This window comes from Pan paniscus, chromosome 9, assembly GCF_029289425.2.
Source record: "Pan paniscus chromosome 9, NHGRI_mPanPan1-v2.0_pri, whole genome shotgun sequence".
Lineage (NCBI taxonomy): Eukaryota > Metazoa > Chordata > Mammalia > Primates > Hominidae > Pan > Pan paniscus.
In genome coordinates this window covers 63,101,367-63,126,829 of record NC_073258.2, presented here as the reverse complement: position 1 = coordinate 63,126,829, position 25,463 = coordinate 63,101,367, and the positions used below count along the sequence as shown (strand labels likewise).

At 57.7% G+C, this 25,463-nt stretch overlaps 1 protein-coding gene across 5 annotated transcripts; it reads left to right on the top strand.

Annotated features, from left to right (window-relative positions):
* The first annotated feature begins 705 nt into the window (after positions 1–705).
* FADS3 (fatty acid desaturase 3) lies at positions 706–19,421 on the top strand. Of its 5 annotated transcripts, none has more exons than XM_034932767.1 (12): positions 706–1,071; positions 12,808–12,918; positions 13,449–13,646; positions 14,111–14,212; positions 14,324–14,446; positions 14,743–14,803; positions 15,371–15,447; positions 15,994–16,091; positions 16,501–16,597; positions 16,766–16,845; positions 16,993–17,118; positions 19,082–19,421. In XM_034932767.1, the coding sequence occupies exons 1-12, from the start codon at positions 721–723 to the stop codon at positions 19,131–19,133; spliced, it is 1,476 nt and encodes a 491-aa protein (XP_034788658.1). In that variant the 5' UTR covers positions 706–720; the 3' UTR covers positions 19,134–19,421. The 5 variants fall into 5 exon arrangements, with proteins under 5 accessions (XP_034788658.1, XP_034788657.1, XP_034788660.1 ...); XM_034932766.1 differs by having other exon boundaries at positions 16,966–17,118; XM_003828460.6 differs by lacking the exon at positions 706–1,071 and adding an exon at positions 1,323–1,764.
* Positions 19,422–25,463: the final 6,042 nt, after the last annotated feature.

The window sequence follows — 25,463 nt, the reverse complement described above, 5'->3', positions numbered from 1 at the left end:
CTGGGGATACTGGTCCTCTTTAGACCAAGACAAAATATTAGCATATCAGAGAAATATACTTAGGGTTTTCTAAGTGCATTTCCCCAACCAGCCGGTCAGCATCACCTGTGAACTGGCCATGTAAGTCTCTGCCTCCACACCGGACCCACCGAATAACCCTCCTGGGTGGTTCTGATGGAAGCCTTTCAGGTGGTTCTGATGGAAGATTGAAGACCAGTGCTCTGGAAGTAACCTTAGCCTGATTTGAATTCCTTGCTGGTGTGAACGCTTAACTTTTAGGAACAGGTATATTTATCACAAAGAAATCCGAAGCAATTAGGGGAGCTACCTACACTTTCAGAAGGACTTGAAGGTATTTAAATTAAAAAAAGCGGATGGGGCCCAGGTGCAGTGGCTCATGCCTGTAATCCCAGCATTTTGGGAGGCGAGAGGGTCACTTGAGTCCAGGAGTTCAAGACCAGCCTGGGCAACATGGCAAGACCCCCATTTCTACAAAAATAAAATAACACCAAAAATTAGCCGGGTATGATGGGGCGTGCCTGTAGTCCCAGCTGGGGACTCCCGAGACTGAGGTGGGGGTATCTCCTGAGCTTAGGATGTTGAGGCTGCAGTGAGCCGACATCATGCCACTACACTGCAGCCTGGGCGACAGAGTGAGACCCCTGTCTCAAAACAAAAAAGGGGTGGGGAACCAGTAACAAGCACAGGTGTCCTCAGCCCATGGATGGCAGCGCCCGCCTCCACGCGCCAGTGCCCTCCTGCTCCCCTACCTCCCCCTTGGCCACCCCTGGCCATCCCCAGCCCTGCAGCGCCGAGGGCGGAGGGGAGGCCACCCGCCCCCAGCAGAGGGCTCCGCGACAGCTGCAGCGGCGGTGGGGGCCCCGCAGAGATTGGGGCCCATGGTTTGAAGACTGTTCACAGGCACCCCGAGACAGCGTCCCCCCTCTGGGCGCACTGGATTTGACGTTGCAGGACGCGCGGCTGGAAGCCCCCCAGGCCCCGCTGCTCACAGACCGGGACTCCGCCTCCGGTTCCCGAGGGCGTGGCGAGGCGCTGCGGGACGCCCAACAGGTGCGTGTTGTGTCCCCAGGCCCCGCGCTCCGGGCGGAGTCAAGAGCCTGGAAGCCGGCAGCCCGGGGAAAGGGGGCGGGACGGTGCCCCGGGGCAGGGCTGGGTGGCGGCCGCTGTCCTCCCGGGAGGGGCGGGCCGCCTCGACGCCGCCCTCCCTGGCGGCCAATGGAGACCGAGGCCCCGCGCCTGGATTGGAGCGGACGCGGGGGGTCAGCCAGCCTTGGGGGCCGGGGCCTGGCCGGGGGCGGGGGGGCAGGCGAGGCGAGGCGGGCGCCGTCCGCGCGGTTATAAGGCGGGGAGTTCCCTGCGCCGCGAGCCGGGAGGCGCACGCTCGCTCGTACGGCGGCCGCGGCGGCAGGGCGGGGCCGGAGCAGCGGGCGGCGGCGGCGGAGGCGGCGCCCGGGAGCGCTCTTCGCTTCCCTCGGGGTCTTGCTCGGACCTCGGCCACCGCCTGGGATCCCCAGGACTCGTGCGTGCAGCATGGGCGGCGTCGGGGAGCCGGGACCGCGGGAGGGACCCGCGCAGCCGGGGGCGCCGCTGCCCACCTTCTGCTGGGAGCAGATCCGCGCGCACGACCAGCCCGGCGACAAGTGGCTGGTCATCGAGCGCCGCGTCTACGACATCAGCCGCTGGGCACAGCGGCACCCAGGGGGCAGCCGCCTCATCGGCCACCACGGCGCTGAGGACGCCACGGTAAGGAAGCCGTAAGGAAGCCACCCACCGGCGGGTGGAGCCTGGAGCTCGGTCGTGGGCGTGATGTCTCGCTCCACCTGTGGGGCCTTAGCATCCTCCCTCCCCTCGCTGACCTTTGACCTCCACGCCGGGACCCAGAGTTGGGGTGGACTAGCCAGGGCCAGATGTGGGGTAGGGAGGGCAGTTCCCTGCGTGGAGGACCCGCAGCTGTCCACGGAGCAGGTCTGCGGGGGAGGAGGGGGCCTCAGAGGTGGGTGTGTCATGCTGCAGAGCCTGCCCTGGGTGAGGGGCTGCCCTGTTGCTCCCAGGTCCCTGTTTCAGTTCTGGGTCCCCATGCTGGGTGCTTGCTGAGTGCTAGGGGTAGGGCAGGGCAGGGTCCCCAGGGGCCGGTAAGGACATGCCATTAGAGGCTGGGGGCTGGGCCGGCCTGAGGTCTGTGGCTTTCCCAAGAGCTTCTGTAAAGGGCTCAGGGACAGTGACTCACCTCTCCGGGCTAGCAGCTGCACGTGGGAGGGCTTTGCCAGCCAGGCTGGGTGGGCCTCTCCTGGAAGCACAGTCACCCCAGGAACAGGCTGGCCCCTGGGGACCCCAACTTCCCAATCCCAGCCCCTGTCTAGACAGGGAGGGATGTAGCCTGGCCCCAGGGTACTGTCTGGCTGGAGTCCAGTGGTGGAGCAGCCCGACCAGCCCCTTTTCCTTAGTTACCCACCTGCATAATAGGGGTTGGGGCCACGATGCCCTGTCTTTGACCCTCCAAATTTCTAGGTTGGCCACACTGGGTATCAGGAAGGTCTTCAAGACCCGAGGACATGAATCCTGAATGCTGGCTCTTTGGGCAGCAGCGGAGGTTCTGTCCAGTCCCAGGACTGTCGGCGTCCCTCTTGCCAGGGCCACCTGCTCTCTGCCGATTGCCATCTCCAGCATGTTGGACAATCTTCACTGGACTCTTTGAGGAAGAAAGCCCCTCTTTTCCCCTTCCACCCCATGAAGCTGAGGAGTGAGAATAAGAATCCTCCTGAAATTCTAAAAAAAAAAAAAAAAAGAGAACGCCTTGTCCGTGGCTGTTCAGGCGCCAGACGCTGGCCCGAGGGGACAGCACAGCCGTGGGATGAAGCAGCCCGGGGGCAGTATTTGAGCGTGCAGGTGTTTGCATGTCTGGGTGAGTGTGGTGTGTGTGCCTGCCTTTCTGCCAGGGCGTGGCGAGGTGAGGGGCACGGCTTCTCCCCAAAGGCCTGGCTGAGCCCTGGCCTCCCTTCAAGGAGTCTTGTGGATGCCTGCTCTGGTCTTTTTTTTTTTTTAAAAGTATCTATTTTATTTATTATTATTTGTTTAAAAATAGAGACAGGGTCTCACTATGTTGCTCGGGCTGGTCTCAAAGTCCTGGGTTCAAGCATTCCTCCTGCCTCAGCCTCCGAAAGTTCTGGGATTACAGGCATGAGCCACCACTCCCGGCCTGCTCTAGTCTTTTGTAACCTAGAGGACAGTATGGATACAGAAAACTTTACTCCCCACCAACCGCCGGAGACAGAGTCTTGCTCTGCCACCCAGACTGGAGTGCAGTGGCGCCATCTTGGCTCACTGCAACCTCCGCCTCCCAGGTTCAAGCGATTCTCCTGCCTCAGCCTCCCGAGTAGCTGGGATTACGGGCACGCGCCACCACGCCCGGCATATTGTATTTTTAGTAGAGACGGGGTTTCACCATGTTGGCCAAGCTGGTCTCGAACTCCTGACCTCGTGATCCACCCACCTCGGCCTCCCAAAGTGCTGGGATTACAGGTGTGAGCCACCACACCCGGCTGGGATATAGAAAGCTTTTATTTCATCACTGTTTCCTGCCTGGTGCCAGGCCCATGCTGGGGTTCCTCCCAAGTGGAATTACTGACTTAACATTTAGATTGGGATCCTGAGACTTCCATCACACAGTTTTCTCATTGATTCGCAGCCAATAATATCTGTTTTAAAAACATCTCAGGCCGAGCGCGTTGGCTCACACCTGTAATCCCAGCACTTTGGGAGGCTGAGGTGGGCAGATCACCTGAGGTCGGGAGTTTGAGACCAGCCTGACCAACATGGAGAAACCCTGTCTCTTCTAAAAAAATACAAAATTAGCCAGGCGTGGTGGCGCATGCCTGTAATCCCAGCACTTTGGGAGGCTGAGGCAGGAGAATCGCTTGAACCCAGGAGACGGAGGTTCCGGTGAGCCGAGATCGCGCCATTGCACTCCAGCCTGGGCAACAAGAGCAAAACTCCGTCTCAAACAAACCAACAAAAAACATCTCTCTGCTCCTTGGGGCCAGGTGCCAGCTCTGCTATTGGAGGCACTGAGCGACCTTGAAGCAGGCATGTCACTCCTCTGTGCCCCAGTTTACTCATCTGTAAAGTGGGGAGAGCTGGGGCAGACAGTGAGCTGGCTGAGGGCAGGACTGTGTCTTCTCAAGCCCATGGCCCAGGGCTGCCATGTAGTAGTTTGTATTCGGTAAATGCTGCTGGCCCCTAAGTGTGAGCGTGCCCTGCAAACTGCAGCGTACGGTGGGACAGCCCTGCATGGCTACCCCTTTCCTGGGTGACCTTATTTGGTTACGGTCCTATCTGAAGTAGGAAAGGGACACTTTAGGCTGTCTCTTAGCTCCCTCAAGGCCCCACAGCCTGGACTAGAGTTGCCAGAAATACTTGGTCCATTCAGGCCAAAGGGACTGTGAGGTTGCTGGGATGGTGCAATCAGTCTTTGTCCATGATGAACCCACAGGGTAGACCAGGGGTTGGGCCAGCCCAGTGCCCTGTGTAGTTGAGCCCAGGCCCCAGGCATCCCATCCCGGGCGGTGGCCTCAGGTGGAGGTGGGGCAGCCAGTTGCCAGGGATGTGTTCCAGCGGTCACCTCTCACCAGCCCCGGCTGCCCATCAGCTGTTCTCAAGTCCAGGCAATGAAGCCTTCCTGCCAGGAAATTCCCAGAGTTTCTGTGCCATGAAGTCAGCCTGTGGCCATCTTGGGACACAAGGCCGGGTGCCCTGGGGAGAGTACTCTGGGCCCTTGGCCAGGTTTGTCTGAGAGTCATAGGCAGCCTGATACTAGTGGAGCCAGCCAGGGAGGGATGAGGCCCAGCCGCTGCTGGCCATAAGTATATAAGGGCCATGTGCTGAGCGCCTACTATGTGCCAGGTTTTGGAATCAGTACTTCATTTATTGAAACCCTCTCTTTTAATCCTCAAGGTGCCCCTATGAGGCACGTACCATTTATTGTTATTGCCACTTGACAGATGAGAAAACAGAGGCTCAGAGAGGCAAAGTGGCTTGAAATTCAGTGATTGGTCTGGGATTTGAATCCACAGCCATGTTCTTAAGGGCATGCTATGCTGCCACCTATCCTGTTTATTTCCGGCACTCATTCATTCTTCAATGTTTGACTCATTAAATCCATCAGTGAGCATCTTCTCTGTGTCATGCATGGTTCTCACCTCTGAAGATGTAGCTGTGAGCAAAACTTCTACAGGGAATGAGTTCACAGCAGAGGGATCAGCTAGAGCAAAGGCTCAGAGGTGGGACCGTGCGTCCTGTGTTCCAGGAATACAGTATGGCTGCAGCAGAGAGCAGTGGAGAGAGGGCCTGGCAGTGAGGTCTAGAGGCGGCCGGGCTGGCTCATGCTGGATGTTTGTGTCCTCGGAAGGACTTTGGCTTTATTTTAAAGAGGATGGGGAGCCCCAGAGAGCACAGCAGGGAAGCCTGGGGAGTCTGATGGACATTTAAAAGGATCCTTAATGGAGAGAGTGAAGGCAGAGCCTTCCAGAAGGGTAAGAGAAGGGAGGATGGAGACCTGCCCTCCCCCAAGGGAGGCCACTCAGAAGAGGTAGAGTGTGGCCAGGGCAGAGAGCAAGAGAGGCTGTGGACACAGGCACACTGGTCCAGTGAGAGCCATTAGACATTAGATTTAGCTTCATGTTGTCTTTAGAGAGGGAGCCAGCCTGGCCTCGCTCTATGATCTTGGACACATCCTTTCACTTCTGGGTCTCAGTTTCCCCATTAGTGTGATGAGGATGAGAATGCTTTTGTCCTGGGCACACTATGAGGGTGGTGCTGGGCACCTGGGTGCCTGGTTACCGTGGGCAACAAAGCTCTATTCGTGGGTGTGGTGAATGCATTGCCCACAGCAACTCAGGGCGGATGAGGGGTTTCCCAGCAGCCCCTGGTGCCCTTTCGGCTGAAGCCCTAACAACTGTGGGAAAATCCAAGTTCCAGCAGACCCCCTGAGCCCTCTGCCTTAGGACCCTCCTTCTAGGTGGTTCTCTGAGCCTGGCCTGAGCTGGAGGAGGGAGTGGCCAGTGCTGCAGCAGAGGCTGCTTCATAGTAATTGCAGCCAACAGTTATTGACTAGGCACTGTTCTGAGGGGTTTAGATGTGGTAACTGATTGAATTCGCCTAACAACTTTATGAGGTAAGTCCTATTGTTAGCCCATTTTGTAGATGAGGAGACTGAGTTTGAAACTGGGGGGTGTAATGGAACCTTCTCAGGACCCTTGAAGGGTAGAGCCTTCGTACTCGGGCCACGAGGGTGGGGTTTGTGTCTGGGTGGGAGCTGGGGAGGGACAGGACTAGGACTAGGCAGATCTGAGGCCACGGGAGTTGGTTGGGGGGTGGCTCCAGAGCCACTCCACTCCCTCCTACCACATTGACTGCCTTGGAAGTCCCTTAATGGCCACTCCCATGAAGTGTGACTGCTCTGGGCTCCCCGCAGGCGTTTTCTGCAAGGCCACCGCCCACCCAGGCCCCTTCCCCAGAGGGGCTACAGTGCCTTGCTCCTTCCTTGTGGGAAGAGTTGGGATTGTCTGGCGTCAGCAGGATACTGCCCCTGGGCATCCCTCCCGGTCTCTTCCTGCGGGTTTCTGATGAAACAGCCAGGCTCCAGTAGTGGAGCCAGAGGTCAGTGGTGGAGAGAGGACTAGGAGCCAGAGGGTATAGCTGCTTTGGGGCTACTGTGGGGTCAGGGACACTTGTGAGGCCAAGCGCCCTGGCTGCAGGAGCCCTCATATATATGCCCATCCTTCACCAGGACATTGAGGGGTGCTGGGGGACAGGGGTAGCTTTTTGGGGGTGTCTGCCTTCGACTTGGGCTCTGCTACACAGGCCAAATTTGGATGTCCCATGTTTAGAGCTGTGTTTCTTTGGGACCTCTTGGGGCCTCAGTTTCCTCATCTGTAAAATGGGATACTGATAGTGCTTCCCCACTGGCCTCCTCTGACGGGCGCCAGGGAGAGGATGGGACGGAGCATGGTGTGCTGGGCATGCTCCTGCTGTACCCACCCACCTGGGAGAGGAGAGAGGCAGGAATGTCCTGGGGGTGTCCTTTGAGGCATAGCCCTGTCACCCCAACATCCTACAAAGGCATGAGAAGGCAGCGAGGACAGACCCCGACCACCCGAGCCCTCAGCAGCCCTGCCACACTCCCTGCTTCACCCCCTTCCTGACTGATCTGGCACATTCTCGATTCTCCTAGGGAGTGACCAAAAATCCCTCCCTGCCCTGCTGTGTCTCTGGGGTGGAAGGAGGCTGCCAGCCCCTCCTCTCTCCCAGCCTCAGGCTTGGCCAGGACTTAACAGGCAGGCAGAGAAGCAGCTTCTCCACTCTCTTCCCTGACACCTGTAGGCCCCTCCTGCAGGCACTTACCTCTAAGTGGACTCTCAGGAGGAGGCTCATCAGGGCTGCAGGGCTCAGAAAGAGCTGGGCTGTGGAGCTCTTGCCAGCCGCCAGGCCCCTTCTAAGTGCTTTAGCGCCACCGACTGCATCCTCCCAGCAGCCTTGTGAGATGGGGATTTGTGGTTCCCAGTTTACTGATGAGAAATACTGATGAGAGATGGGTGTGGTCTTGTCTGGGGCTCCCTGGCTCCTGGATAGCAGCTCAGGTTCCATCCTGGGCAGGCTGGCTCTGGGACACCCCCCCGACCAGCTGCTGTGTGGGATTCATGGTGGGGCTGGGACAGGGTGTGGGATCTTGGGGCCAACTGAGCCACTCTAGGCTTCCAGGGACCAAGGCCAGGCTGAGCTGTCTCTGTATCCTGAGAGAGCATGAACATCACAGAAGATGGGCCCGGGTTCGAATCCCAGCTCTGCCACTACTAACTGGGACCTGGGCAGGTGTCCCTTCCCGCTGAGCCTTCATTTCCTCACCAGCAAAATGGTTCGTGCCCCTGCTTTGGGGGCTGTGGAGGGTTGGCTCTTGTCTACTTGTTCATACCTGCTGTTGAGCAGCTGCTCTGTGCCGGCCTCTGAGGATGCCACTGTGAACAGAGCCTGTCGCTACCTCCAGGAGCTTGTGTTTAGGGGTGCCGTTTTGATTCCAGCACTTTCACCCAGCTCTGCTTCGGTACCCGATGAGAGACGTCGAGTGCCGCTTTCCACTCGCTTGGGTGCGTGTGGGGGTTGGGGGGACAGGGCTTGGTGCACATACCCCTGGGTGGATGTTCCTGGGTGCACTTAGGGTGTGTGAGGGTGGGAACCTCTCACAGTTCCCTGAGGCTCCACTGATGAGGTCCAAGAACCGCCCTCCTGCCCCCCAGCCCAGGCTCCCAGCAGCTGGGCCCTTGGCTTCTTGAGATAGTGACTGGCCTCATGGCAAGGACCCCCGCACCCCACCTAGGAGAACTGCTGCTTCCCCTCTGTTCCAGGAGTGGCGACAAGCACAGTTTTTCGCTTTTGTTTTTGTTTTTTTCACTTGAAGTTCCGGGAAACGTGCAGAATGTGCAGGTTTGTTACATAGGTATACATGTGCCATGGTGGTTTGCTGCACCCATCAACCCCTCATCTAGGTTTTAAGCTCCATATACATTAGGCATTTGTCCTAATGCTCTCCCTCCCCTTGCCCCTCACCCGCCCAGTAGGCCCCGGTGTGTGATGTTCCCTTCCCTGTGTCCATGTGTTCTCATTGTTCAACTCTCACTTATGAGTGAGAAGAGACCTGGACTCTGATCTAACCTCAGTCAAATGGAACTGTGTGACCTTGAAGAAGTAGCTTAACCTCTCTGAGTCTTAGCTTCTGCCTGGCACCCCCATCCTTAAGGAGAGGCCCACAGAGGACCAGGTCACATGACCTCAGCCAGTTCCAGAGAAGGCTGTTCGCTTCCAGGTTTCGGCCTGAGTCCAGGCCCCTGCCCTACTCGCACTCCCTGATAGCATGAGAAGCACAGCCCCAGGGTGCCCACCCAGCTCTGAGAGCCCAGCCTGCTTCCCAGGGAACTGTCACAGCCCCACCTGTCCCTTCCCCAGCTGGAGCCCTGTCAATGGCTTTGGGGTTCTCTGACACAGCCCTGAGGGGGCTCACACTTCCCCTTATCATTGCAAGGGGTAGATCTGGCTTGAAGGCCCTGGGGCAGGCTTGGTTCTGTCCTCCCCTGTCAGTGCCTCGACAGGGCTGGCCTGGGTGAATCAGGACCAACGGGAAAGGAGGCGAGGAGACCAATCTGGACCCAAGATCCTCAGCTCAATAAGGTGGCCCCAGAACTGACATGGGGTGATAGAGGGAAGGGCTGGGAGGGAGGAGATTCTGGGGCCGCAGCCACAGCTTGCACGTTGTGCGGGGCGCGTCTGTGCGTGCCAGCTGCATCTTTGCGTACCATGTGTGCAAGGCTGTGTTTGGCTGAGTGTTCATGTGGGCCGTGATTGTGGGCATGTTTCTGAGTGTCTGAGTGATGCCTGCTGGTGTGGGCTGGTGGGTGTGTCTGCATGTGCGTGTGTGTCTGGGGAGTTTCAAAGGAGAAAGAGGGACTCGCCATCACGCTGGCTCAGCCTTAGAAAGGTAGGACATCCTGACATGTGCTGCAACATGGATGGACCTTAAGGACATTGTGCTGAGTGAAACAAGCCAGAGGCAAAGGAACAAACATGTGATTTCTCCCAGATGAGGTTTCCGGAGGAGGCAGATCTGTATGGACAGAAGGTAGCATGGTGGTTGCCGGGGCAGGGGGAGGAGAGAATGGAGAATTAGTGTTTAATGGGGACAGAGTTTCAGTTGGGGAAGGTGAAAAGGTTCTGGAGCTGGATGATGGTGATGGTTGGACAACACTGTGCATGCACTTAATACCACTGAGCTGGACACCTAAAAATGCTTACAATGGTAAATTTCATGTATATTTTACTACAATTTTTAAAAAATTGGCTGGGCGTGGTGGCTTATGCCTGTAATCCCAACACTTTGGGAGGCCAAGGCGGGAGGATTGCTTGAGCTCAGGAGTTCAACACCAGCCTGGGCAATATGGTGAAACTCCGACTCTATGAAATATACAAAAATTAGCCCGGTGTGGTGGCTTGCACCTCTAATCCCACCTACTCAGTAGGCTAAGGCACAAGAATCTCTTGAACCTGGGAGGTGGAGGTTGCAGTAAGCCGAGATCATGCCACTGCACCCCAGTCTGGGTGACAGAGCAAGACTCTGTCTCAAAAAATAAAAAATAAATAAAAAAATTAGAGGCCAGGTGTGGCTCACACCTGTACTCTCAACACTTTGGGAGGCTGAGGTGGGAGGATCGCTTGAAGTCAGGCGTTTAAGACATGCCTAGGCAACATAGTGAGACCTTGACTCTACAAAAAAATTCAAAAGTTAATGAGACATGGTGGTATGTGCCTGTAGTCCTAGCTGCTGGGGAGGCTGAGGTGGGAGGATCACTTACGACCAGGATTTCAAGGCTGCAGTGAGCTGTGATTGCATCACTGCACTCCAGCCTGGTGACAGAGTGAGGCCCTGTCTCAAAAAAATTTTTCAGTGTTTTTCTGGGCTGGGCGTGGTGGCTCATTCCTGTAATTCCAGCACTTTGGGAGGCTGAGGTGGGTGGATTGCTTGAGCCCAGGAGTTTAAGACCAGCTGGGCAACATGGCAAACCTCATCTCTACAAAAAATAAAAATAAAAAATTAGCCGGGCATGGTGGTGCACACCTGTACTAACAGCTACGAGAGAGGCTAAGGTGGGAGGATCACCTGAGCCCGGGAGGTTGAGGCTGCAGTGAGCCATGATTGCACCACTGCACTCTAGCCTGGGCGATACAGCAAGACCCTGTCTCAAAAAAAAAAAAAAAAAAAGGCACCCAGTGGGGTCAGTAGAGCCCCAAGAGTCTTCTTCCCTCCCAGCTCCCCTGTACACCAGCCCCAGCTCTGCAGGTAGCCGGGGGCCCAGACAGCTTCCTGGGGACCCCCAGCCTTCCCTCTGCCCCTTTTTCTACCAGTTTTGCTGCCCCTCCTTCAAGATTCATGTCCAGAGGGGGTGAGATCTGCACTTATACAGCCCCCTCCTCTGTAATGAGTGAGCCAAGTCAGCCCAGGTTATTCCAGAAGGGGCACCCTACCAGCCCCCCAGTCCCCAAGCTGCCCTGGGCCTATAAAAGCAGGCAAGGGGACCCCTAGTAGATCATGTAGGTGTTACCTCTTAGTGGGTGCTGGAGGGGCCTGAAGTGCTTTCTTCCCCCAGGGTGGTAGGAGAATGTCCTGGCAGTGACTTCAGGGCCCGCTGTCACTTCCGTTTTAAGACTCACCAGCTGGTAGGCTCATTAGCAAGAGGACAATAGGAGGCCCCTGTCCTCAGTCAGCTTTCTTCAAAGGTGTTTCCTTTAGCAACTGGGAGGCCTCCCTTCTCCAGACCCATGGGGACAACACCACCCAGCTACTGGTTCTATAGTCGAGGCTGCTGTATGGCTCTGGCTAGCCCATTCAGAGAGAGCCTCTGAAAGTACAAGGAAAAAAATCAGTCCAAGAGCTGTGAACAATTAGTGAGCCGATTACAATACCAAGACCACAGGCAGACCCGGAAGGCTAAGTGAGCCCAGGTGTGAAGTTCAAGCTTACTTTACTTCTGGGCCACTTCCTGGCTGGTCTCTTTCCCTGGCCCTTATCTTTCTCCTGGTCTGTCTTTTCTTCTCACCCCCTTTCTTTACTCTTTCTTCCTTCTCCTGCATCGTACTCCACCCCCACTCCAGCTATTACACAGAATCGCGAGAATGTTGGATTATTCATTTTATTTATTATGTTTTCTTTTTTGTAAAAATAGACAAGGTCTCACTATGTGGCCCAGGCTGGTCTTGAACTCCTGGCCTCAAGCAATCCTTGTGCCTTGGCCTCTTACAGTGCTGGGATTACAGATGTGAGCCACCATGCCTGGCCCATTTTATTTACTTTAAAAAAAAAAAAAATTAGGCTGGGCGCGGTGGCTCACACCTATAATTCCAGCACTTTGGGAGGCCAAGGTGGGCAGATCAACTGAGGTCAGGAGTTAAAGACCAGCTTGGCCACCTGGGGTCAGGAGTTTGAGACCAGCTACTCCGGAGGCTGAGACCGGAGAATTGCTTGAACCCAGGAGGTAGAGGTTGCAATGAACTGAGATCATGCCATTGCATGCCAGCCTGGGCAACAGAGCAAGACTGTCTCAAAAAAAAAAAAAAAAATTATGTTTTGTGCTCCTGCTTCCTGCTTTGTAAGTCAAATCAGTTTAACTGTTCAAATGTCTTCCTTGCAAACCCCCAAGGACTCATGTGTGTCGCCCTTGACTGATCCCCCCACCCCGTGACCCAGTGGTCCTCAGTTCCAGGTTTTCCCACCTACCCTTCACCCACTGCTTATGTTTATAAAAATGGGGTAAATCAAATGTTCGTGACCCAGATCTTATTCTACGTGCAGTGGAAACTTGTATGACTTAAGCTTTTTGGAAAAGCAGAACCTTTTTTCGTGGTTCAAGAAATCAGAGTCTTCCCGGGAGGTCTTTCTGTAAATCCAGAGCTGCAGATGTTTGACTGTGTTCAGAGAGGGGCCCTTGTGCTGGGTGAAGTGGATGGGGCACAGCAGGCAATAGGTGAAAAGCAGGACAACCTGGGGCCCTGGGAGGACCAGGGAGGGCCCATGGGCAAGGCGGACCCACTTGGTCCCATGTCTTTGACTGTTCATCAGCCGGCTGACTTCCTGTCCGCCTGTCGTCTGCTCTGCCCATCCATCCGTAGTCCTTCCGCCTGTCTCTGCTGGTTGCCACTGTGCTACTCAGCTGTGTCTGTCTGTCCGCCTGACTGTCTGCTCTCCTTCAGGATGCCTTCCGTGCCTTCCATCAAGATCTCAATTTTGTGCGCAAGTTCCTACAGCCCCTGTTGATTGGAGAGCTGGCTCCGGAAGAACCCAGCCAGGATGGACCCCTGAATGTGAGCAGAGCCCTAGGGGAGGCTCAGCCCCTGAGGGAGGGGGATGGCTGGAGGGCTGGGAGACATTGCCACATGGCCAGGAGCAGCTCCCTCGGCATTCGCCCAAGGGGATGCAGAGCCAGGGCTGAGCCTGCCCTCCCCTCCCAGGGGGCAGGCAGTTGAAAGTGAAGCTGTAGGGATGCCCTGAGAAGTCCAGGGCTCCAGATCTGGTTTAGCCAGGCACTCGTTTGGATCCCGAGGCAAGCTCCCTCCCTGTTGTCGCCCAGTGTCCCCATCAAAAGAAGGATTTTGATGAACTGATTTCTCTCCTGGCTGTAGCGTCTTACCCACCCCATACCTTTTGGGAGGGAGAGGAGGCTTCACCACCAGCCAGTGCTCCAGCTCACACCCCAGGCTGGGTACTCTTGTCACTTCATTCCCCTTTGCCCACACCCCTTGGGCCTGGCGATGGGAGGAGCGGCTGGGGCTCCAGGAGAATGGGGGTGGGGAGGAATTTCTTCCTTGGCTGATCGGCCCCTCTGCTATGGCAGGCGCAGCTGGTCGAGGACTTCCGAGCCCTGCACCAGGCAGCCGAGGACATGAAGCTGTTTGATGCCAGTCCCACCTTCTTTGCTTTCCTACTGGGCCACATCCTGGCCATGGAGGTGCTGGCCTGGCTCCTCATCTACCTCCTGGGTCCTGGCTGGGTGCCCAGTGCCCTGGCCGCCTTCATCCTGGCCATCTCTCAGGTGACCCCAGTTCTGTGTTGCAGCCACCTTAACTGCCCAACAGACGTGGGCCCCCATGCATCTGGGCATTGTGAACATATTTGCTAAATGAATGAATGGACCTATGAAAGGATGAATGGATGAATAAACAGATGAATGAGTGAACAGTCTGAAGGCCCATCAGGCATGTCTGTGGGTCAAGCTGCATTCCAGATGAGCCAAGAAGTTCCTTCTTGAACAGATTCCGATCAAGCACAGGGCCACTGAGCCAGAGGCTGCTGCCCTGCAGCTTCATGACACTTACGAGCCCCTCCACCTCCCTGGGACTCAGTTCTCATCTGTAAAAAGAGGACACTGGCCCACAAGGGTCTTGAAATGGAGCATTAGCACGGGGGTACCCTGCAAGCTAAAAGGATTCACTGGGGCCCCAGGCCCTGGCGGGCTCCGTCCTTCCCAACAGCTTCTGACCCTGCCTCTCTCCCCAGGCTCAGTCCTGGTGTCTGCAGCATGACCTGGGCCATGCCTCCATCTTCAAGAAGTCCTGGTGGAACCACGTGGCCCAGAAGTTCGTGATGGGGCAGCTAAAGGTGAGGGTGGGGTGGGTGGTCAGCCAGGTGCTGGGTGGCGCTGGGTCTGCCCAAGTGTGTGGGCACAGTCGGGGGCACAGCCTGCCCTGAGAGCCCCCTCGTCCTCCACAGGGCTTCTCCGCCCACTGGTGGAACTTCCGCCACTTCCAGCACCACGCCAAGCCCAACATCTTCCACAAAGACCCAGATGTGACGGTGGCGCCCGTCTTCCTCCTGGGGGAGTCATCCGTCGAGGTGGGTGGGGAGGGACGTGGACACCCTCTGGCTGGGCCTGCAGCTGAGGGGGAGCTAATGCACTGGGTCCCCACTCTGCCCCTGACCTAGTCCCTGATCTGGCCTCCACTCTGGCTGGGCCAAGCTCTGCCCCCGTGTCTTTCCTTCCCACCTCCCAACCTGCTGGGGAAGACCAACCCGCTTGCTAGAATCTAGAGTTGCCTTTGACCCTTGGCCCCAGCCAGCCCCGTGACCTTGCCCGGGAGAAGGAGGTGGCCTGGAGAGCTGCTGTCTCCAGCCGCCGCCTGTCTCCACAGTATGGCAAGAAGAAACGCAGATACCTACCCTACAACCAGCAGCACCTGTACTTCTTCCTGAGTGAGTGTCCATCTGTCCTTCTGGGGTGGGGGAGTGCCTGAGCCTGCACTGTCCTCCCTGCTGTCCTGGACCACTCCCAGCCACTTCCTGGGGCGGGGCACGCCTGTCAAGTCTCCCTGGTCATGGCATCCTCCCAGCCTCTGCAGTCTGTACACACTCTCCCAGCAGCATGCCTTTGCCCCAGCTGTCTCCCGTGCCTGGGACACCTTGCAGCCACGGGCCATCACAGCCCTGCTGGGAGCTTCCCCAAGCCCCACGTAGAATTTCTTCTTGCCCTCACTAGAGTGGTCCGGAGCCCTAGAGTCTTTGGGCAGTTGTTGGGGCGGACAGAGTGAGGACTCAAGTCTGGCCCTGACTTGCGGTGAAGGGTGGTGGGAGGTGGTGGGGTAAGGGCAGCCTGGGGAGGCTTGGACACAGAGTTGGGGGTGATATGGGGTCATTCAGCTGGATGTGACCAGCACCAACGTCCCAGGGGCATTCCTGGAGTAACAGAGCCCCTCACTCTGCTGCCCACTCACCTTGGCAGCCCAGCCCCACTCCTGAACACTCTCATGCCCCTTCTTGCAGTCGGCCCGCCGCTGCTCACCCTGGTGAACTTTGAAGTGGAAAATCTGGCGTACATGCTGGTGTGCATGCAGTGGGCGGTGAGTGGGGTTGCCCAGGACCCCGGGCATACGGCTGCCGTGGCAGGAGGTGGTGCCTCGGGGGACAGTACCTGCCCATGAAGGCAAACAGGGTGCACATGTGCGTGCAACAGTGTGGCTCACATGTGTGCGTGCAACAGTGTGGCTCACGTGTGCGCGCAGCAGGAGAGCGAGTGTGCCCGTGACTGTACGTGTGGTGGGGGGGGGGTTGAGGAACGGGGGGTGTGTGGGTCTCTCTCGGTGAGGGTGTCTTCCCAGGAGGAGTTGCTGGGCCGACTCTGCCAGGCATCTGTGTCCCTGGCAGGGTCTTCCCCAACACACCCTGCATGACACCTTCGTCACTAAAATCAGCCTCGTGAGCTGGCAGGGCAAGGACCCTGTTCCTTTACTCAGCTGAGAAAACCAGAGAGGGTGGTGGCCTGTCCTGGGCTCTGAGGCAAATCAGGCAGAAGGGTTGGATGCCTGAGGTCCTCCTCCCACCCACCAGGCCTCCAGACCTCCGGGCACCTGGAGACCTCTCGGTATCGCCTCTGCCCTCCTCTGCAGGATTTGCTCTGGGCCGCCAGCTTCTATGCCCGCTTCTTCTTATCCTACCTCCCCTTCTACGGCGTCCCTGGGGTGCTGCTCTTCTTTGTTGCTGTCAGGTATGGCAGGGAGTGGCGAGGTCACACACAGGCGACAGGTGACCCCACTGCACCCCCCCACCAGAGCTTCCCTTTTCCCGTCTGCAGAATGGGGCCAGTGGCACTGCCTCCCTGGCTTGCTGGCGGAATCACATAAACACAAGCATGGCAGGAGCCCAGGGTCGGTGGGTTTAGGGAGCGTGGCCTGGCTTGTAAGTGGCCCGGTGGGTGTCGGAGCTGCTCTGGGCTCAGCCTCACAGTGGACACTGCTCCATTCAGATTCTTTAAACACTGGCAAGGGGGCGATGGCCACAATCCTATTGTACAGATAAGGAAGTCAAGGCCACTTGGGGACAGCTGCTCTCCAGCCTCCACTCAGGGTGCCTAAGTGGTGAGCTGGACCTAGGGCAGTGCCCGAGCCTCCCCACAGGGTCCTGGAAAGCCACTGGTTCGTGTGGATCACACAGATGAACCACATCCCCAAGGAGATCGGCCACGAGAAGCACCGGGACTGGGTCAGCTCTCAGGTGGGCAGCAGGGGTGGGGCCCATCCTGGGTGGGGTGGGGGGTCCCAGCTAGGAGCCAGATGGCAAAGCAGGGATGAGGCCCTGACGGGGCTGCCAGGTGGGGGATGGTGCCGTGGGGTCAGGGATCTGCAACGGCCTCCTCACGTGTGCCCCGCCGGCTTCCGGCAGCTGGCAGCCACCTGCAACGTGGAGCCCTCACTTTTCACCAACTGGTTCAGCGGGCACCTCAACTTCCAGATCGAGCACCAGTGAGTGTGGGTGCTGGGGGCCAGTGGGAGGTGGGGAGGGGGTCCTGGGAGGGGATCCTGGGAGGGGATCCTGGGAGGGGACCCGTGGGTGGGGCCTCTCTCTGGAATCTCCCACTTCAGGTGCCAGCATACGCTCCCCACCCCCAGCCTCTTCCCCAGGATGCCGAGACACAACTACAGCCGGGTGGCCCCGCTGGTCAAGTCGCTGTGTGCCAAGCACGGCCTCAGCTACGAAGTGAAGCCCTTCCTCACCGCGCTGGTGGACATCGTCAGGTGAGGCTGCAGCCCGGCCCCTCTGCTCTGGTGGCTTCCCCAGGGCCTATGCCTACCCTTGTCCAGGTCAGCCTCATGCTGAGCCCCCAGGGTCCCTGAGCCTTTCTGTCCACGTCCCATGCCCTTCCTCCCTTCCCCAGCCTTCACGCACACAGTGAGAATTTCTGGAGCACCTACTGCAGACTCACAAACAGCAGTGCCTGCGGTGAGCAGGTCTATGCAAACCTACCCCCAAAGGCTGAGGGAAAGAAGCTAACAGATCCAGTTTCTCAGAAGGAAACACTTAACAGGGACTCATAAACAGAAGCCATGTCTCAGGGCCGGGTGCGGTGGCTCACGCCTGTAATTCCAGCACTTGGGGAGGCTGAGGTGGGCGGATCACTTGAGGTCAGGAGTTCGAGACCAGCCTGGCCAACATGGTGAAACCCCGTCTCTACTTAAAAAAAAAAAAAAAATTAGCTGGGTGTGGTGGCAGGTGCCCGTAATCCCAGCTACTTGGGAGGCTGAGGGAGGAGAATCACTTGAACTCGCAGGGGCGGAGGTTGCAGTGAGCTGAGATTGTGCCACTGCAGTCCAGCCTGGGCAACAGAGCAAGACTCTCTCAAAAACAAACAAAAAAACCATGTCTCAGGCAGCCAAGAGTTGGGACATCCCCTCACACGCCCTCTAGAAAGAACCCTCTATATAGCAAGCTTTTAGGGTGAACCCCATGCAGGTGGTTCTTATGAACCTGGTGACCACTGGAGGTTAGATAAGCGTCTACAAGAGGAGGTTATCTATGCCATGAGCTTGGCATTCAGGGTCAAGCATCAGTCATCAGACAGTTTTGCTTGAAGATGGCATTGCCCTTGTAGCAATGCAGGCTCTAGAGAGCTTCCTGCCCTCTTGGAGCTGATGTTCCTTCCAGCAAAGGAAACAGCAAGCAATTAAAATAACAAATAAGTACATTACAGAAGATGGGCAAAAGAACAATGAAAAGCCCCTCAGGGTGGGGACAGGGGAGGGGAGGGGGGCGGCCAGGCAGGGGCGGCAGTTTCTAAATAGGTGGTAGGGTGGGCAGTATTGACAGGCTGACGTGTGAGCAGGGACAGGGAGGAGGGGAGAGGTCTCGCCACAGGGACATCTGGCAAAGAGCGTTCAGGCAGAGGGCACTTGACCCTGAATGCCAAGCTCATGGCATAGATAGCCGAGGCAGGCATGCAGGCACTCAGAGAAGGGACACGCCCGGCTTGCATCTTGGAAAGCTGCCCCTACTGGGAATGACTGGCGGGCAGGAGTCGAAGTGGAAAAGGAGAGCAGAGGACACTGCAGCCATCCAGGCGAGGGGTGATGGGGCTCAGCCCTTGTGGTCACCTTGGAGGTGGGGAACAGAGGCCAGATTCCAGGTCTTATACCTCTCCACCTTTGTACACGCTGTTCCCCTTACTTGGTTGCCCTTCCTTCCTATGCTGGTGTTCAGATGCCCACTTCTCCTTCATGATCTCTCCCAGCCTGATGCTCTGAGCCCCTGCCATTTGGCACAGCCCTTTAGAGTGCCTGGCACAGGGCTTCCTAGCAGATTGTTGACATTTCTGGCTCCACTGCCCAATATCAGGCCCAAGATCGGGTGGGCAGGTTCCACGTCCTCTCTGTCCTTGGGTTGCAGTGCCCAGCAGGAGGCAGCAATGGAGAACTGGGTGCAGGAGGGACAGGCCCACCCAGGCTCATGCCTGGACTTGGCCTTGGCTGCCCTCCAGCTCCCCTACCCGACACCCGTCACCCCGGTCTAGATTCCATTCCAGAGAATGAGCATTCAGCTGTTCTCCCAACCCACCCTCCAGCCCGCATCACTGCCTGCCCCCAGGGAAGGGAACCCACAGGGAATGGGGATCTCCGCTCACACTTACCATGGGGGATACAGGGGTGTTAGGATCTTGCAACTGAGCTCCTAACACCCACCCCCACTGCCACCCCCACCTCCCAGGTCCCTGAAGAAGTCTGGTGACATCTGGCTGGACGCCTACCTCCATCAGTGAAGGCAACACCCAGGCGGGCAGAGAAGGGCTCAGGGCACCAGCAACCAAGCCAGCCCCCGGCGGGATCGATACCCCCACCCCTCCACTGGCCAGCCTGGGGGTGCCCTGCCTGCCCTCCTGGTACTGTTGTCTTCCCCTCGGCCCCCTCACATGTGTATTCAGCAGCCCTATGGCCTTGGCTCTGGGCCTGATGGGACAGGGGTAGAGGGAAGGTGAGCATAGCACATTTTCCTAGAGCGAGAATTGGGGGAAAGCTGTTATTTTTATATTAAAATACATTCAGATGTATTATGGAGTGAAGTGGTGAATTTGCATGAGTTTTGAAGCTGGGGTCTGCCCAGACTCCCCAACAGCATTCAGGCCCTCGGCCATCAATGTGTGTGTTGGGGCCGGCGGCGGGGTTGAGGGGGAGCGCTAAGGAGCTCCCTTCAGCTCTAGATGCCCTGGGCCTGGGAGCCCAGGGATGCCTGGACTCGGACCTGCCCGAGGGCCTATTCACTTCCTATTCATGCTGGGCTTCAAGTCACTTGACGCTTCTGCATGGTGGGATGAGCGGGCCCAGCAGATGAGGACCCAGGGCTGGGGGCCATGTCTGCGGACGCTCCTGGACATGGACTGGGAAAGACGGTTGTGCCTCTTGACCTGCACTGGCCTCCCACGGCCCTCCATGATGGGGGGCCTGAAAGGGCCCCGCGCCGCGGGCCACCTGCTGATCTTAGCACCACACCTGGCATCACACCAGTGGTGGTGGTGCAGCCTGTGCCCGGTGGCCCAAGGAGGCAACGTCGATCTCCCTCAAGCCCACCTGGGACCAGGTGCTTGTCTGTAGTTACTGCAGTGAATAGGCTGGACCCCCGAGGCATGGCCATTCCTGTCCCTGAGTCCCTGGAGTCAGGTCTTAGGCTCCTTGTCTGGCAGTGGGCTGGACTGTGCCTGTGGGTTTCGGACAGTTCTGGGGAGGGCTTTGAGTTGCCTCTTGGGGCACCCAGAATTGGGAAGAAGATCTGGCTGGACCAATCAGTCCCCAGCATCCACACAGCCTGACAGCTCCAAGCTGAGCTGAGGGTTTCATCTGAAGTGTCGGCAGCTTGAAAAAGAAAGCTGAGTGAGGATTTCTATGAGGCCTTTCTGGAGTGGGAGCTGGGGTCGCCCTACCAGCTGCAGGGGTTGCCCCCTACTTTTTGGGCTTCCATTGGCCTGGACTGGGTTCTCTTTGGGAGGTGGAAAAGGCGCAAATTCTGCCAATTTTTGTTCAGCCCCTCCAAGGCCCATCCTCCGTGGGACGGAGCTGGAGGGGAAGCCCCACTGCCCCATCAACCCGCCCCCTACTCCACACATACACAAGGTGGCGCTGAGTGTTGCTGCCCATGAACTTCTCTTCCGAGACAGCCAGAAAGCTCCTCAGTGCTAAAGCTGATCACCGTAGTCTCACACCTGCTTCCTCTCTGTGAGGAGGGGCCGTCTGCACATTCCCATGGACTCTTGCGGCTCTTCCCAGGGGCTCCCCTTCTAGAAAGTTCTCTCTGACCCGCAGGGCTCCTCCCCTTCCCTGCCCAGCCTGTGACTAGGGTGTCTGTGACAGCACCTGGAATACTGACGTCATTTGCTGCTGGAGGCTGGTGGCAGCCCAGAGCCTGGCCCGGGAGACCCTGGTGTGTGTTTTCTGAGAGGATGACAGACAGGGTGTTTGGGTCCTGCTTCCCTCACCCTGACTTCTGGGGCAGGAGAGCACTTGGGGAGGTCCTGTTCGGCTCACATAATCTCCCAGACCCAGGAGCAGACAGCCCAAAGTTCCCTATGGCCTCCCGGCCCAGGGCAGTGCCAGCAGAGGCCTCCTGGTAGGGCCAGGGAAGCAGAGGGTGGCAGCCCCTTCAGCTTGGTTGTGAGTGAGATGCCTGCCCTCCTCCGGGTGCCACCCAGCCCCACCGGATCCACTCAAGTCAGACAGACTTGGGGGTGGGGTGGGGTGGGGGCAAGTCCTGTTTCTGCCAGGATGCAGGCTGTGTGACCTTGGGGGAGTTCCTTGACCCCTCTGAGCAGCAGTACCTAGGGTGATGGAAGAAAGGCTCTTAGCAAAGGGCACAGCAGCAGGCTCAGTTTATTCACAAATTTTGTGCACACAACCCAATTCCCCAGGATGACCATTTGCTCTGTCACCTAGGGCAAGTTCTTTTTTGCCTTCCCTGAGCCTCAGTTTTCAGCCGAGGGTAAGATTGGATGCTCCTTGAAAGGTACTTCCTGCCTCAGACACACGCTTCTCATGGCCAGGGCGTGCCTTGCATTCAGGGTCTCTGCACAGGCTGTTCCCTCTGCAGGGACTCCCCCTTCCTGTCACCGCCTGTTTAAATCCTGTTGGCTCCTAGTGCCACGCGGGCGCCCTGAGCCAGCGCAGGCTCCGAATGGCATTCCCTCCGTCCACACCCTGGTAGAGATCGCTGTGCGCTGGCTCCGAGGCGCTCGCCAGGGAGATGCTAACACCGAGGATCCACGACAGCCGAGCCTGCAGCGCCACCCAGGGGCGCCCGGAGCATCTGCGCCAGTGTGGGGCGGGCCGTGCTCCCTACTGTCCCTGGTAACTTGCTTTGCGGACCCCTGGGAGGCCCCGCCCTCAGCAGCCACTCCTAGGTTTCTCCGGACCACCTGGGACCCATCACTGGCAGGGGAATCTTTGCTCTTGTCCCACTGTCCCCCATGCTAGATCCCCTGGGAACAGGTCACCCTCAGTCCTGAGCTGAGCTCCCCCTTCTCCATCTGTAGGTCTCTTAGTCTCAGAACAAAGGCTTAGGGCACAGGGGCCAGGTTTGTAAAAGGAAAGAGGCTTTGGTGGAACCTCTGAACCTCTGAGAAACCGTGTTCCTTTTTTATTGTCTGTACAACAGGCGTGGGCCCGGAGGAGAAACAGCTCCTGAGGGAAACCATAACCGCAGTGTTGGTTTGTTCCTTTGATCATCAACATTTGCTACGGGTCTCCCAGCCCAGGCAGATGTTGGAAATGATGATGCCCAAGAGCCAGCCCCTGCCTGGTGTGTTGGGAGTAGCTGGAGGGGAGCAGGGGGTCAACAAACTCTTTTGTGACGGGACAGGCCATGGGTTTCTCAAGGTTCCTCCCCCCACCACACTATGTCCTCAGGCAATGAGCCACCACAACTACTGGGAGCTTGGCCTATTCCAAGCTCTTGGCTGCTGTCACTCTTTCTCTTGGACACTTGCTCTTGAATGGGACGATTTAGAAGAAAGACCTGAATGCCTTTAAAATCCAAAGCAAAGTGTTTGTGATGGTGGAGGACGATGGGGACGTGATCCTGAAATCTCAGCACGCTGGGGGGCTGCTTGTTCCGTGTATGCACTGGCCACATGAAGCCAGTCGGCTGAGAAAAGGAAAACCAGTCCCGAGGGCAGTGGCGTTTCAGCCTGGGGCAAGCCGTCCCCACGGCGCCCCATTTCCCTCTCAGATGTTGGAACGGGAACTCTTTGAGAGGCAGCTTCTTTGTCCAGAGGGGCACACCTCTCGGGGGAGGGTGCAGCCCGGCTCGCTGAGGAGTCCCGATGGGCCCAAGGCACTGTGTCACACAAGCAATGGCCAGCCACTCCTGATGGCAGCCCAAGCCCAGCCCCAGTGGCTGCCAGCTCTGCCCTGGTCCAGCTTGGTAAAGGCTTCCTCTCCCCTCCGAGTAGGCACGAGGGCTTCGGAGTGTCCAGCCAGACACCCCGAGGATCTGCCTGTGGTGCCACAGCACCCTCCCCCGCCCCACACACACACAGCTTAGACTTGGGGCTGCAGATGTCCCCGCTACCCACAAAGCTGATACCCTTTTATCTGCGTAGCTACCCTGCCCTTATCTCCTCCTCAGAGACTAACTGCCTTCCACTGCCCCCACTCCTCCAGCCAGCCGCTGGGCCTCCTGGGAGCTGTCTGACATTTGACGTGATGGGGGCAGGGTCTGGGAACCAGCCCTTTCTGTGCAGGAGAGGTGGCCAGGAGCCTGCGGGTTAGGAGCAGGGTCCTGCTGCTGTGTGGCCTGCTGCAGTCCTGTCCTCTCTCTGGGCTCAGCCTCTTCACCCATGATGGAGGTGTTGGGGTTTGATTGCTCAGGGCCTTGAATATTGGGGCACCATGACTTTGGCAGGGGATAGGGATTAGAAACTCACAATTCTGGGTGTGTTGGCAAGGGGGTCAGCTGAGTACAGGGACAGGAGGGGGCGGTTAAGCAGAGAGCAGATATGAATGTCCTCAGCTTCTTGACCCAGGGAAGTATTCAAGGGCAAGGCGGGGCTGGGTGGGGCTGGGGAAGTCAGAGAAGCTCCAAGTGCCCGGTGAGGCTAGGCCAAGATTTACCTGGTGCCCTCATAGCCCCAGCGTCCATCTGGCCTCCAGTATCCCCAACTCCAAGCCCCCTGGTTGTTATGGGTGATGGACCCGTGGATTTCCAACTGGTAGGGTTGGGAGGCCTGGGCTGGTCGCCATCCTGGAGGCGGGTCACAGGCACAGGGCAGAGGGTGGGAGCCGTGCCTGCCAGGGTCTTGTAACCTTGAAGGCCACTGCCAGCGGGTCCACCAGGAGGGCAAGGCCTAGGGTAAGCGGGTGTTGAGATAATGGCATCCTTGGGGCCCCTCTAGCCTGCCCCTGTGGACTATGGCCCACAGGGCCAGGGAGGGCAAAGGACTCCCCAGAGCCACTTGGTGAATCTGGGGTGAGTCGGCCACCTCGCTCAGGGCTTCTGTAATGCCAGGCCCTACTCAGGACACCCTGTGGCCACTGGGGAGCCATACGTACCCCAGCCAGTCTGCTGGCTGTCCCTACCTGGCTGGATTTCGGCCAGGCAAAGCGGGGGTCAGGGAAGCAGGCGGGGGCTGAGGTCTACTCAGGAGCCCTCCCCAGCCCTGCTGGGAGCAGCTACAAAGCCAAGGGGAGGCCCCAAGGTGTTAACTAGCCAGTGCCTCTTGGCCCTTCCTTGGCACACTTTCCCAGGATCAGCCCTGCCAGGAAAGCCAGCCCAGAGACGATGACAGAGCAGCATGGGGGTCCATGGGAGGCCAACTGTACAAGTGCCCCTGGCATGTTGCTTTAGACTCTTCCCAGCCTCTGGGGTCAGACAGACCTAGGATCCAATCTCTGTGCCTATGAACTGGTGACCCTGAGCTAGGATGATATCAGCCCCCCAACAGCCTGTGGGTTCTGAATGAGCCATTGCATATATGGGCATGGGAGCCACAAAAAGAATCATCAGCCTCCAGAGCCTTCTTCGGCCCCCTTTTTATTTAATTTAATTAATTAATTTATTTATTTATTTGAGACGGAGTCTCACTCTGTCGCTAGGCTGGAGTGAGCGATCTTGGCTCACTGCAACCTCTGCCTCCCAGGTTCAAGCAATTCTCCTGTCTCAGCCTCCTGAGTAGCTGGGACTGCAGGCACACACCACCATGCCCAGCTAATTTTTTTTTTTTTTTTTTTTTTGAGACGGAGTCTCGCTGTCGCCCAGGCTGGAGTACAGTGGTGTGATCTCAGCTCTCTGCAGGCTCTGCCCCGCCGGGGTTCACGCCATTCTCTTGCCTCAGCCTCCCACGTAGCTGGGACTACAGGCACCCGCCACCTCGCCCGGCTAATTTTTTGTATTTTTAGTAGAGACGGGGTTTCACCGTGTTAGCCAGGATGGTCTTGATCTCCTGACCTCGTGATCTGCCCGCCTCGGCCTCCCAAAGTGCTGGGATTACAGGCGTGAGCCACCGCACCCAGCCTAATTTTTGTATTTTTAGTAGAAACGGGGTTTCACCATGTTGGCCAGGATGGTCTCGATCTCTTGACTTTGTGATCTGCCCGCCTCGGCCTCCCAAAGTGCTGGGAGTACAGGCATGAGCCACCGCGCCCGGCCTTCTCCAGCCCCTTCCAAGGAGGCCAGGAATTCTGTTTGGCCTGGCGCTCTGTGGAAGCCGGCTGGCCCAGGGATGGGAGGGCAGATTGCACTTGGGGAGACAGCTGGGGAGGGAGGATGTTAGGAAGAGTCTCTGCAAGCCCCTCCATGCCACCCTCCTTGGGTAGGGGTCAGCTGCTGAGAGGTGGCTCTCAGCCCTGTTTTAGAATTGGGCTGGGGTCGGCTGCTGAGAGGAGGAAGATGGGCCAATGTTTTTGGGTCATTTCCACCAAGTTCCGGGCCCCAGAATGAATTTCAGAGGCAGCAGGGAGAGGCGGGTGGGATGGCCACAGGGGAGGGAGGGGATACAGAGAGATGCAAGCATGGGGACTCCTCCTGGTGCCCAGGCCCAGCTAGAAGGGCCTCATCTATCACCCAATACCATGGCCTGGCATTGGTGTGCAGGAAACACAGGAAGTGA

Excerpts from the sequence above, each read along its gene's own strand:
- FADS3 (XM_034932766.1), top strand. The coding sequence starts at position 721 with ATGGATGGCAGCGCCCGCCTCCACGCGCCAGTGCCCTCCTGCTCCCCT. Across the intron at positions 14,213-14,323 it reads TCGTGATGGGGCAGCTAAAG|GGCTTCTCCGCCCACTGGTG; the intron begins GTGAGGGTGGGG and ends CGTCCTCCACAG. Across the intron at positions 16,598-16,765 it reads GGGACTGGGTCAGCTCTCAG|CTGGCAGCCACCTGCAACGT; the intron begins GTGGGCAGCAGG and ends GGCTTCCGGCAG.